The sequence below is a fragment of the Octopus sinensis genome, linkage group LG10, assembly GCF_006345805.1.
Source record: "Octopus sinensis linkage group LG10, ASM634580v1, whole genome shotgun sequence".
NCBI lineage: Eukaryota > Metazoa > Mollusca > Cephalopoda > Octopoda > Octopodidae > Octopus > Octopus sinensis.
The window spans coordinates 28,662,171-28,676,592 of record NC_043006.1 but is presented as its reverse complement, the minus strand read 5'-3'; the positions used below and the strand labels follow the sequence as shown (position 1 = coordinate 28,676,592).

Genomic DNA, 14,422 nt, shown 5'->3' with positions numbered 1-14,422 from the left:
AGATTTTGCTATACCATTTGTGCTAAATCCTGGACAGTGGGCCTTGTCTTTTAAAGCTGATCAAGACATCCTGTTGGTAAGTCAATACTTCCTGTGATAAAACCACTTCCTAATGTGTATGTATGTGTGTGTGTGTGTCTATATAGATATGTGTACATATATATGTGTGTGTATATAGATATATGTGACAGGAACGCTTCGACTGTCACAATCTGAACCTGATGAATGCTTAAATGCAAGAAAGTATACTAGTTCAATGAGAATAGACATTTAATATTTAGTTGTTGATATTTCATTTGTTCAATGAGACAATAAATACTTCATTTCATTTCTTTCTTACTATATAGTCTATATCCTATATCCTATATTAATATTATAAGAATCGTCCAACCCATGCTAGCATGGAAAACGGACGCTAAACGATGATGATGATAAATAAAACATAAAAAACTGACATAGTTGGAATTCCTTTGAGTAATATATTTTTCTATACACAATCATACAAACCCCTTTGTTTATGTGTGTGTGTGTGTGTGTGTGTATGTGTGTGTGTGTATGTGTGTGTATATATATATTTATACATGTGTATATATGTGTGTGTGTGTATATATTTATATATGTGTGTGTAGATATATGTATGTATATTTGTGTGTGTGTGTATATATATATATATATATATGCACACACACACACACATAATTAGAATGGTTAAGAGGTTTCACATAAGTAAATTTATATTAAAAACAAAAGGAGAAAATGCTTTGAGAACATTATCATGAATTACAAGAAGAAAATATTTACAGTTTTATCAAAATATACAACCAGTTTCAATTGTTTAAGCTTGTTTAGTCATGTAGTACATAAGTGTTGCTTAATTAGGTATAGGAGATTCTTTTCTTAGTTGTGTTTGTGTACACACCATGTTATTTTCTCTACCTTAACTTTGTAGTTCTCTATAACCAACCTCTCTCATAGTCAACATTTGATGTTATGTCCTCCTTCATTCACTCCACTTCCATTCAGCACTGATGTTATATTCTCTTATCATCTCTTTAGGATTATTTTGTGCTTATTCCCCAACAATATTATGAACCAACAGTGTTACAACATCAAGTATCTCGACAATGCAGAATTCCAATGGATAATGAACCGTAAGTCTAAAACTTTCCTAAAACTGTTTTTAATGAAATATTTTGTCTTTGTATTATTTCAGTTAATTTAGTAAATGTTCAAGAATTTAGAGGGGTTTAGTAAAATATCTAATTCCTATTATTATCCTACTGATCTTCTTACATTCTGAGTTCAAATGCTGCCCACATGAATTTTGCTTTCATCCTTTTGATATAATAAAAAGAATTATTAACCTGGTATTTGGAAAATTCTTCATTAAATTATGACAATATAGACATTTTAAATAAAGGTTAATTTTGTATCTTGGAACCAGGTGTGATGTCACAAAATTTTAGTATTTGGTTTCATTCTCATTAGTTCTGAGTTTCAAGTCTGCTAGAGTTTGTTTTACTTTCAGTCTTCTTACGTTGGTAAATTAACTGCTACCAGTCTTATTTTGCCAAATTAGGAAACCCAAAGTAGTTTTTATCATCATCATCATCATCATCATCATCATTAACCAACCATTTTCCATGCTAGCATGAGTTGGACAGTGGCAGGATCCACTGAGTCCAAGGACTGTATCATGCTCAAGTGTTTGTTTTGGCACGGTTTCTACAATTGGATGCACTTCCTAATGCCAATCACTTTACAGGGAATACTGGATGTTTTTTTCTTTCCTTATCCCCAGCACTAGTGAGTTCACCATACAGTTTGCAAAACTGAGATTTCCTTTGACTGAATGGAACTACAGTAGAGAGGGAGGCAGTTTTATGCAATTGGATGAGGAATCAAAGTGGGAGAGAATGGGCCATAACAGAACAGAATTCTTGGTCCAAAGGAGGTTCATAACTACTCACTTTATTGAAGAGAGAACAGGATTGGCTGGGTTGGAGTTGGAAAGAAATTTATGTTGTGGTGAAGAGGTGTCAGGCTGAACTCTTAAAACACAAGGTGAGTAAAAGTGAGTGGGGACAGGAGAATAAGAAGAGTGAGAGAAAGTTAGAGACAGGGGATAGGTAAGAGGGTGAAAAACAAGTTTTTAAAGGATAATAAGTAAGGAGAAGGGTATCTTCCTTTTTTTCTTGATACTATAAAAACTTATTCAGTAAAGATTTTTATTATTATATCATGTGACCATCATGTTACTATTTTACAGGTGCCAGCATTACCAATATCCTTCTCTGGAGAATTATCCTACTGTTAAGGCGGAAGATATGTCAGTCATTGCTAGTACCCTTCCCAAACCATTGCAACATTTGTCCAATGCTACCATTTTGAATGAATTCGGTATTCCCAAATTACTCCTTATGCACAGTGAGCTCCAGGTAAGTTAAAACATGAGAAATGGTGGCTGAGACTCTTTCAACTGCTTTGTAAATTTGTCAACTATATTATGGTGTGTGTGTGTGTGTATGTGTGTGTGTGTTAATCATAATTAACACACTGGAAGATCATAATTAACTGATCCTCCTGTATTTTCTTCCATCCAAAACCAGGAACTTTTCAGCATCCCATCATATATGTTTGTATATATATATATATCTATACTAGCAGTATCGCCCGGCGTTGCTCGGGTTTGTAAGGGAAATAACTATATAAGCATTTTTAGAGAGTTACTTCCCTTATATAGACTGAGCAAAAAATGCATTAAAAATGCGAAAAATGATGGTAAATTTTTTTTTAAATCGTAGACTCATCGTACACGCGCGCTAATACCCAGAAGGGCTCGATATGAATCAAGACTATAAGATACCTGCTTTTGGTTAAACTGCACCGCAAAATGTGGGAGTAGTTAGGAATCTAAATCGGAGGAGACAGATACACACACAACTTCAGTTTTATATATAAAGATTTGTCCCCTACCACCAATTGACAACTGGTCTTGTTTTGTTTACATTCTTGTAACTTACCAGTTTGGCAAAAGAGACTGATACAATAAGTACCAGACTTGTTTGCCTAAACCCTTCAAGGGGGTGCCCCAGCACGACCGCTATCCAATGAGTTCAACAAACAAAAAAGGTAAAATAATTACCATTGTTGTCATCATCCATTATCTCATACAGACACAAATTAGAAGGGGGTGCCAAAAAGTTCCTTGCTTTGGGTAAAAGAAAATACAGAAGAATCAGTTAATTATGATTTTATTCAACATATTCCCCTCTCGGATTCATACACTTATTGCAGCAGTCCTTCAGTTTCTCTAAGCTCTGTAAAAGAACTTTGAAAGTTGGGCCTCAAATCAGGCCTTTCATGATACCCTTAAAGCCAGGAACTTTTGAGCACCCCACTCATAGACATGTTTCATGGTAGTGCATCTGTTATGGTTCTTCATCCTCCGACACATATGACAATAGAGAAAACTGCCAATCTTATTGTTGTATATGTTCTGTTTTGAATTCACATGGCCTAGTGGTTAGGGTGATGCAACTCATAGTTTTGATTCCAAGACCAACGGTTCATTGTATTCTTGAACAAAGCACTTCATTTCATGTTGCTCCAGTCTGTGGGGGAATGTTGGCCTGCCTGTCTGGCCAGCAGAGTAGCATCAATTAAAAGCTATAACAATGTGAGAAATTGCATTGTGACCAGCGGTATATAACAATATCAAATAATCTAATTGATACAATTATAAGTGATGTTACATTTTAACATATGCTAGGTCTTTTTTTTTTTGGTTTGACAAAAATTTGTTTTTATTAACAACAGAGATAATGATTACATATATAACACATATATAATGCAAAATCACATTAAAATACAAATCTAAAACCAAAGAAAACACAAACGTGAGTAAAGAAAGAAAAAAAGAAGAAAAAAGAAGAAAGAAAAAGCATCAATTCAACACTAAGTGCTTCAATTTGTTGCACACTACAAAGTTCAATAGAACTTACTGAAGCAAGCCAACTACTTTGTGGCATTACCACAGGTGATGGTGAGGCTAAGGCATAGGAGCAGTCAAGCACCATCATGGGCATCACCTGACACCACCATAAGGCGAGCTGCCAATGATGACAAGAACTTTGCCCTTAGTGGCCCAGCATCTCCAGATATTTCAAATGCCACAGGCTGGAAGAAAAGTTCCACTGAATGTTTCCTGATTTATACAATTAAGTTTATACACTTATTCATCTCTTTTGATTTTTGTGTTATTTTATGTATGAGAGACAACTTGATTCTTATTTGTATTTTTGTTTTCCAGAGCACTCTAAGTTTTAGTGCCCGAGTCAACAACTATGCAGATTATTATCTGATAATCAATTACTTCAACCCAACAGAGGGTCGGCAACATCCAACCCTTTCCGTCACCAGTTCAGACAATCAGGTGGGAGAAGTAAAACCCTATTACTGCCCATACAGGTAAGTGGCATACTTGTTTCTTCACAAAATTCCTTGTGTGTGTGTGTGTGTGTATGAAGGCACACAACCTTGTGCTTAAGGAATATTATTCTAATAATTGCAAGAGTGGTGCACTTAAAATCACAAGATTGAGGTTTCAATTCCTGACCCAGGTGATGCATTTTGTTCTTCAGCAAAATACTCCATTTCCTGTCACACCAGTTCATTCAGATGTAAATGTATAACCCTGCAATGGACTGGCAGCCCTTTCACAGAGATTGTTGTGACCTTGCTCACTTATACACCATGGAAACTGGTTAGCTGGGCCTATGAGATCTAGGACTTGAGACAGTAATGTCCGTTTGTGGTGTGTGTGTGTGTGTGTGCGTGCTGGTGTTTTTGTTTAGCCCAAGGTTTTCTCTGATTTAACAGGTTTATGATCAGAGACATTCTAGTTGGGACCACAATCATCTTTTTAGGAAGTATCTAGGTCTACTTCATATTTGAATGGGGGTCTGTGTGTTCACAACTTGCCTTTACCTTTCTTTTACTTGTTTCAGTCATTGGACCGTGGCCATGCTGGTGCACCGCCTTCATGAGTTTAGTCAAACAGATCAACCCCAGCACTTATTTTTGAGTCTGGTATTTATTCTATCAGTTGTTTTGCTGAACCGCTAGTTTACTGAGATGTAAACAAACCATCACTGGTTGTTAAGTGGTGGTGGAGAAGAAACACAACACAAACACATAGACACATACAGATACATACATATACATATGTATGTGTACACACACATCTATATATATATATCATCATCATCATCATCATCGTTTAACGTCCATTTTCCGTGCTAGCACAGGTTGGACGGTTCGACCGGAGTCTGGGAAGCCAGGAGGCTGCACCAGGCTCCAGTCTGATCTGGCAGTGTTTCTACAGCTGGATGCCCTTCCTAACGCCAACCACTCCGTGAGTGTAGTGGGTGCTTTTTACATGCCACCGGCACAGGTGCCAGGGGAGGCTGGCAGCGGCCACAATCGGTTGGTGCTTTTTACATGCCACCGGCACAGAAGCCAGTCAAGGCAGTGCTGGCATCGATACACACACACACACACACACAAATAAACACACACATACACACACACAAACACACACAGAAACTCACACCTATATCTACACACATACACACACAAAGCTTTAGTCACTATCGCAATCTTATCCTTTACTTGGGTATTTTACTTCCAACACTACATCATCCACTGTGTCTCTCACTTGTGAAGGTCTTTGGGCTAGTAGTTAGGGTGTTGCACTCACAATTGCAAGATTTGGTTTCAATTCCCAGTTGGGTGTGTTGTGTTCTTGAGAAAAAACATTTCATTTTCCGTTGCTCCAGTCCACTCAGCTGTAAATAGGTATCCCTGCTACAAACTGCGTTCCGTTAAGGGGGAATGTTGCCTGCCCAGCTAGCCAGCAGGATAGTATCATTCGAAAGCTACAACAATACAAGGAAGTGCATTGTGGTCAGTGTGTACAACAACATCTGATGATAGTCTGCTCAATATAGCAATACAGTGATCTCTTATCAAGATGATAAGGGGTAATTTGAAGGAGATTTGGCTGCTGTTTCTAGCATGTTGATTAACTGTATAGAGGGTCCATTCATAAATTTCATTTATGATTGTTTTGAGAGATGCTAGAAATGGTGTTGAAATGATTATGAGGATGTAGTGGTGTTGATGCATTTCTTTTTGTCTTTGATAGTTCCATGTGTCGTCAGGTAGTCACCAACTATAGAGACAAAAAGCCAACTGTGTTCAGGATCCCCCGCTTCTTGGACTTCCTTATTACAGGAAAGGATGTTCATATCTATGTTGTGAGTAATTTATTTTCATAAATATTTCATTATGTTTACAAGGAATGTGTTGGCCCCGATAAAGCCAGATTTATTATGCTTCTAATTTATGGATAAAATTCTTTTGTTTCAATTATGCTACAAAGGCATGAATATTAAAAATTCCCAAGGCTGATGTCTTTGAAATACAGATAAATCGGATCTTTTCGGTTTGAATGGCAGTTTTTAACATAATTTCGAGGTAACTAAAAAATTTGAAACTTCGTATACTGGTAGAATGTGTTTATAAAACATCTTTTTCTCTTAGCTTTATTGAGAAAATTCTATAGTTTGTAAGATATTTGTTGTTTTTTTTTCTTCAATTTCTGCAATTTCAACCAATCGATGACGTCCATTGAGTTAAAAAACATTCTGTGCTGTATGAATATGTCCCTCGTTTAAGAAACAGATTGGGTTTATTTACATTTGTGAAGGAAAAAAGATACCCTTCCCCCCACCCCTAACCCTAACCCTAAAACAGATTGAAATACAATAGATCGATACTAGGGTCATAATTATGGGTGACAATTTCATATGACACCGCTAGAAAAAACTGCTGTTCAAACCGAAAAGATCCGATAAATCCTTTATACTTCTATTGTTTGTTTGTTTGTTTTTCTATCAATGGGGTACAGGCATGACTGGTTAAGAAGTTTGCTTCCAAACTTCATGGTTTCAGGTTCAGTCCCACTGAGTGTGACACTTTAAGCAAGTGTGTGTATTTAGCAGATGAAAACTGAAAGAAGCTCATTGTAGGTAGATGGATGGATGGCTGCCTAGAGAGATGAGATGAAATGGGATGTGACAAATCAGAATGGTATGAGATGGGCAGATGGACTTCAACCAGCCACATTTGGCTCAAATGTTCTACTTGTTTTATCTTCAAACTGGCCATCTATCTATCTATCTGCTCAGTCAAAGTCGACTCTCAGTTACTCGTTGGATCAGTGTCCTCCAGTCAGTTCTATCCTGGGTCGCTTCTTTCAGATTGGCTATGTCCATTCCGGTATCACTCTTGATGGTGTCAAGCCAGTAGGTTCTTGGTCGGCCTCTTCCTCTCTTGCCACTGACCATTCCGAGCATGATGTCCTTCTCCAGGGATTTTCTCTGCATAATATGACCAAAATATGCCAATCTATGCTTGGTGATCCTAGCTTCTAGCGACATTTTCGGCCTGATCTGCTTAAGAACTGGCCATATCCAGCCTCTTATATCTACCTTACAATGTCACTCTTAAAAATAAACAATCTTATCACTGAAATCATAAAGGTATGAGAAAATGCATGATTAATCCAAAACAATGTGAATAAATAAGTATTGCATTTGAAACAGTAATCATAATACTAAAAGGTTATGGTGGTGAGCTGGCAGAACCACTAGAAAATGAACAAAATGCTTACCTTCATTTCTTCTAGCATTGCATCAAGGTTGACTTTGCTTTCATCCTTTTGGGGATCGATGAATTAAGTACCATTTGAACACTGAGGTTGATGTAATCAACTAGACTCCTTCCCAAAATTTCAGGCCTCAGGATTATTATCTTATAATAATTCTGCTTGTCACTGTTACTTAGCCCATCAGTAACACTTCTGCATGATTAGTTGAAGGGAGAGAGGGAGATTGGGTGGTGCAGGGAAAGGGAGGGGTGGTGAGTGAAATGTGTGATTTTTTTAACTAAGCTTTTTTGGCTGGTAATATGCCATATGGTTTCACCATTTTGTCCACAGATTCTGCACTCATCACTCAGTATTTTATGTAGTTTGTTTTTAGTGCTTGCTCTTGGGCAGCACAGATTACAGCCTCCGTTTCCGGTTTTAAATCACTTTTAGTCATCCACAGCCATCTTTTTACTCTGTCTGTCTTATCTTCAACATCCCTATGAAATTGACCATGTATTCTTTTCTTTACCCACCTATTTTCAGTTTCAGTCGTTTTCAATTGCTTGTACAGTGCTTAATCTTTGCAATCTTTCATCCTACACAAGCCTGACTTTCTTACTTCTAATAATAGCGGTTCTATCGCATTTTTTACATACCATGCTATGTTGTTTTATTCTGCTCTAATGCTGTGTTTGCATCCAATAAGTCCTCTTCCCCCTCTTTTTCTTGGTACATACAATCTGTCTATGTCACTTTTTGAGTGGAGTAGTTAGCAACTTCCTTGTCTTTCAGTCTAAGCTGTGTAGTTGGTCTACTGTCCATGCGATTACCCCTGCTCCATATCTAAGGAGTGAAACCACCCAGGTGTTGATAGCTTCAATCTTATTCCATCTGTTTAATTTCGACTTAAGGATCAGTCTCAGTCTGCACAAGTACTCCACCTTAAATTTTTCTGTCATTTCTTTCTCCATCAATTTGTCCATTTCCAAAATCCCAAAGTACTTATAGTTCGTCTCTTCTATCTGCTTCATAACCTCCCCCGACAGTATCGATAGCCCATCCATATATTTGATTTTGCCTCTCTTCAAGACTAGCACACCACACTTTCTCAGACCAAACTCCATTCTGATATCAGCACTGAAAATATACACCGTATCAATGAGGGAACTGACTTGGGCTTCATCTTTACCATAAAGTTTGAGATCATCCATAAATAACAAATGGTTGACATTTTATTGGTGGCTTTTGAATACATACCCAGCTTTTGCTTTCCTCAGTATCAGTGTTAGTGGTATCAAGCACAGTACAAAGATCAGTGGGGACAGGCAGTCCCCTTGGAAGATGTCCCTCCTGATTACTACTGTCCCTAAACTTCTTCCATATGCTGTTAGGTCTGTCCTCCAATTCACCATACTTTTTCCAAGCAATCACTCAACATTTGATGCAACATTGTTACCATCAATGGCTTCAGTTTTATTACCACCGTTATTCACAATATTTTGTTTATTCATTGTCACTCATATGAGGTAGCATTTATCATGTTGTGCTATTACCAGTGTTTTTATTGACACCATCAGTAGATGTATCATTAATCAGAACATGGGGAGACTCAGAGAGACTCCACCTACTCCTTTCATTATTATTATTATTATTATTATTATTATTATTATTATTATTATTATTATTATTGTTATTATTATCATCACTGATATCTCTGGTATTATTGTTTGGGCCTCAGATTCCTGTGCTATCATAATAGTAGTAGTTGTAGTATTTGTAGTATTAGCAGCTGCAGCATTTATCATTATTTTTATTTTTATCATTATCACCATCACTACCACTACCACTGTTATTATCATTATTACTATTTCCATTTATTATTAAAAGATTTTGTTAAATGTTCTTTATTTTTCAACTTTTGTCTTGTACTTGAGATAACCATAAATATGTGGTTGTTGAAAGAAATGGTGGTGGGGAAGTAGCAGCTTGGTGAATAGATCCAATTCTACAGGTCTATAAATAGATTCGGTAGTTGGTGGGGAATCAGCCATAGAGACAAAAGAATCTTTGCACCCTTTGGGTCAGCAGGGGTTAAATGTGTTTACTACTACCAGTGACCACTGGGAGCGCTGACCTTACCCTTCAGAAGAAGCAATTCAACCTGTTCTATTTGTAATTACAGGTAGTGAAAACAATAATATATATATATATATATATATTATATATATATATATATATATTATATATATATATATATGCACACATACTGATATTCAAGTGGTTGAATTTTTATTTATTTATTATTATTATTATTATTATTATTATTATTATTATTATTAATCAAAATGTAATTATTTATTCACAGGAATCAGTAGCTCTAATTCCAGCAGAGGCATGGACTACACGTTTTCTACAACCCAGACTTAAATGTGTGCGTGTGAACAAAGTGTAAGTTTTCTCTCTCAGTTTGCTCACACACACATACCCACTCACAGTAACAAGTCATACACCTTGTTGAACACCAGTACACACTCATCTTTATTATAATATTTTGAATTTATATATATACAGAATCATGTTTATAATTAAATGTGTGTGTGGGGTGTGTGTGTTTTCTCAGAGGTTTGCCCATCACTCTTTATAGTTATATGAGCAAGCCATGGATCATAATTGGAAATCCAAACAAAATAGTTTAAATATGACAAAGCCTCACTACAAATTCTTTACAATCACTTCATTTGTTAATATTTTGTTTATTGTAGCTGTAGGACCGTGAAACACCAAACAGTTTCCGGTTCTATTAAGATTGAAGCAGAGAGTGGAGTGAACAGTCACCACAGAACCAATGAACTCCCAGATGGTATCAAAGATACTTCTGCTGGACTTGTTAAACTTGATGAAAAAATGGTGAATATTCTTGCTTATAAATATTCTTTGTTGTTGTTGTAGTTGCTGTTGGTGTTGCTGCTGCTGCTTGTTTGTTTGTTTGTTTGTTTGTTTGTTGAGCGTCTCAGGACTGTCTGCAGTCCGAAACATGGTCCTTTGCTATTCGTAAGACCCGCAGAAGAGAAAGCAGGTCAACCCCCGACACCGAGAGCATTAACGAATGGCTGAATGTGCATCCAGGCTCAGCGGTTGCATAAGAAGTTGGGGACAAGAAACAGGAAGAAAGAGTGAGAAAAAGTTGGAGCGAAAGAGTACAACAGGGGTCGCCACCATCCCCTGCCGGAGCCTTGTGGAGCTTTAGGTGTTTTCACTCAATAAACACACTCAACGCCCGGTCTGAGAATCGAAACCATGATCGTCCAACCGCGAGTCCGCTGCCCTAACCATTGGGCCATTGCGCCTCCACTGCTACTGCTGCCACAGCGCAGTACAAACTCATTGGGCTTGACCATCCTTTTTTCTGACATAGTGTATCCAGGACTACATTATTCAATGTATGTTTCTTTATTTTGTTTTTAAGATAGCAGTATGTGATTCAAAGGATATTTGGCTGTTGTTTGGCAGGTTGTGTAAAGATTCTCTTGTTAACTGAAATCACCAGCATCGGCATTACTGTTCGAATTCCATGCTAGCATGGATTGGACAGTTTGACAAGGTCTGTAGTAAGAGAACTACATCATGTACCAGCATTTAATTTGGCATGATTTCCATGGCTGGATATCCTTCCTAATGCCAACCACTTTGCAGAATGTACTGGGTGCTTTTTTCATTGCACCAGCCCTAGTAATGGTCACCTTGAAACTTGCAAGGCTAAGGTCCTAAATTGGCCCCTATAATTGAAAAGGAACAGTGGGTGATGATCCTGGTAGAGGGATGAGGGATGACAAGTAAGAAGAGAGGATGGAGGATTAGTGACTGAACTGAGAAAAGATTTGAAAAGATGAAGCTGTGTGAGGTGAGGGTCTGAAAATGTCTAACATTATAAAGAATGAGTCATCTTATAATGATCCCTGTTATATTTTTGTTGATATATGTGTGAGATTGATTAGAGATATGTCTATGTTTATAAGCTAATGTAATATTATTTCATCATTAATTAAGACAGCACAGTAATGATAGCTGACTAAAATCTATACAGAAGTACAAAATTTTAGCCATTACAGTAAAATGAATGTTGATTGTTCTGCTATAAAGTAACAGGACAAACATCATTGGAATCACAGAACTGTAATTGTCAAGAATGATTAATTTGACTAATTTCTTTAATGCCTTTATTTTTGTGTAGATGAATACAAAATGTGATGCCTACCAAATGAGAAAAGAGTCTAAATTTCTGGCAGTTCATATACATTGTAATGTAAATTGCATAAATGTTAGCAAAGCTCTGATGGAGCTTTTAAGAGCTGGTGTTTTCATAGCATTAAATAGACACAAAATAGCTCTTCTCTCTGGATAATATACCAGTCAATGATAAATAATATTCTCACGGGATCTGGCACCTATTTCCAACAGTTCACTGAACTAGTATCTGCAGCTTTTAGAATTTGTTGTTCGTCAAGGTTATAGAGTAATATAAAAGACTTAAAAAGATAACCATTTCTACCATAGGCATCATGCTTGAAATTGCAAGGACTGGGATTAATTAAATCCATTCCCAGTACTTGACTGGTTCTTTATTTTATCAACTTTAGAGGGATGAACGACAGAGTTGACCTTGATAACATTTGAGCTCAGAATATAAAGAGTCGGTACCAATATAACAAGGCATTTTGTATGACACTAACAATTTTACTTGACAATGGATGAGGTCACCAAAGTAATAAGGGGGGAGGGGTTAAAGGTAATGTTAGATCTATGAATGTTGGTCATCACTCATTCTATGGTGCCTAAGTTGAAATATGTAGAGAAACACTGAACTGATGTAAAATTGATGGTGATGATGACAATAATGATGGGAACAATGATGAGAGTGATGATGACAGATGAAGTTGACAACGATGAATAGGATGATGAAGATGACAGCAACATTGACAATGATGTTGATGATTACGATGACAAGGATGACGATAATGATGACGACAACAACAAGGATGATTTGCTTCTGCCTCTGCATAACCAAGACATAACAATATAGGATTTACTGCAATGATAATGTTTAAAATAATGTTTCATTTTATTTCAGCCATCCATTGATGTCGCTGGAGTTGTTCGCACACCAGACAAAAATCATATTGTTGTTCATTACTACCAACCAAAATACCCAGGATTCCCAGTAACAGTAAATGTCCATTCTCCAGAATATGCTTACTCAGGTAAGGAAAAAAAAAAGCAATGATTTTCTTCAGTTCCTTCTTGTTATGGTATATTCTTCATCTCCATCAAAGAAGAACTGTCTAATTATTTAATTGAACAATCATCTTATAGTGTTTTTTTTTTTCAAGCAACTTTATTTTTCTGAATGCAAAACAATATAAATACGAGGGACATTCAATAAGTAATGCCTCTGACCCACTTGCAGTTGTTTGATCTAGCTGAAATTTTGCATGTGCAATCATTTATATCTCTATAGAGTAAGTGGCAAATTACAGCTCTGAATTAATTGTGGTTTCTGATTTACAGGTGTTTGAACCGAGTCAAGTGTGAAATGGAGCCTGTTGAGTGTCGAGCAGTGATCCGGTTTTTGTATTTGAAAGGACGCACACCACGGGAGACTTTTGATGAAATGAAAGTAACTTATGGTGATGATGCCCTATCATATGACCTTGTAAAATGCTGGCATCGTGAATTCAAACATGGTCGGAACTCTGTGGAAACAGCTCCCAGATCTGGTCGCCCCCTTCTGCCATTGATGAGGCATCTGTCCATCAAGTTGAGGCTGCCATTTTGGAAGATCGACACATAATTATTCGCCAAATAGCCCATGAGGTCAAGATTAGTACCGGGTCTGTTGAAACTATCATTCATGACCATTTGCATATGCAAATGGTGTCTGCCAGATGGATTCCCAGGTTGCTCACGCCTTTCCAGAAGCAAGAACGCGTCGAGTGCTCGAGGGTGAATTTGGAGATGTGCCAAGAAGATGAGTCAAAATTTTTCAAAAGACTGATTACACAGGATGAAACCTGGGTCCATCACGATGATCCAGTGACCAAATCCCAGTCAATGCAGTGGAAGCACCATGACTCACCCCCTCCAAAGAAGGCAAGGGTGCAGCCCTCCGCTGGCAAGGTCATGCTCACAGTCTTCTGGGACCAGGACGGAGTAGTGATGACAGATTTCCTGGCAAAGGGTACCACAATTGCAGAAGCCTATTATGCTTCACTTTTGAGGAAATTAAGAGAAGTTATCAAAATCAAGAGGCGGGGCAAGATCAGCAAAGGCATCCTCCTCCTGCAGGACAACGCTCCGGTCCACAACTCGCTTGTCGCCAGATCAGAAGCACAGGCGTATGGCTATGAACTCCTCCCCATCCCCCCTACTTTCCTGACCTTGCACCCTCTGATTTTCACCTCTTCCCAATCATGAAGTTGTTTTTGAAAGGAAAGCGTTTCCCAGATGATGCAGCCTTGATTTCTGAAGTCATGTTGAGGTTGGAGGACCAAGCTGGGTTCTTCTACAAAAACGGTCTCCAGAGCCGCATCAAACGATGGTAGAAATGCGTAACTCTGGGTGGTTCCTATGTAGAAAAAGACTAATAACTGTGCCAAGTTTCGTTGCTCTACTGCTATGGGAAGTGGGTCAGGGGCATTACTTATTGAA

At 37.5% G+C, this 14,422-nt stretch overlaps 1 protein-coding gene across 1 annotated transcript in view; it reads left to right on the top strand.

Moving 5' to 3' along the window:
• The window catches only part of LOC115216169 (laminin subunit alpha-like), a 140,633-nt gene that overhangs the window by 87,534 nt on the left and 38,677 nt on the right, over nt 1-14,422 (top strand). The window contains 8 exon segments of the mRNA XM_036506943.1: nt 1-76; nt 1,057-1,151; nt 2,270-2,438; nt 4,313-4,470; nt 6,209-6,320; nt 10,083-10,165; nt 10,480-10,624; nt 12,846-12,975. The exon segment at nt 1-76 is cut by the window's left edge and continues 173 nt beyond it. Of these exon segments, the coding sequence (XP_036362836.1) occupies nt 1-76; nt 1,057-1,151; nt 2,270-2,438; nt 4,313-4,470; nt 6,209-6,320; nt 10,083-10,165; nt 10,480-10,624; nt 12,846-12,975 (968 nt within the window).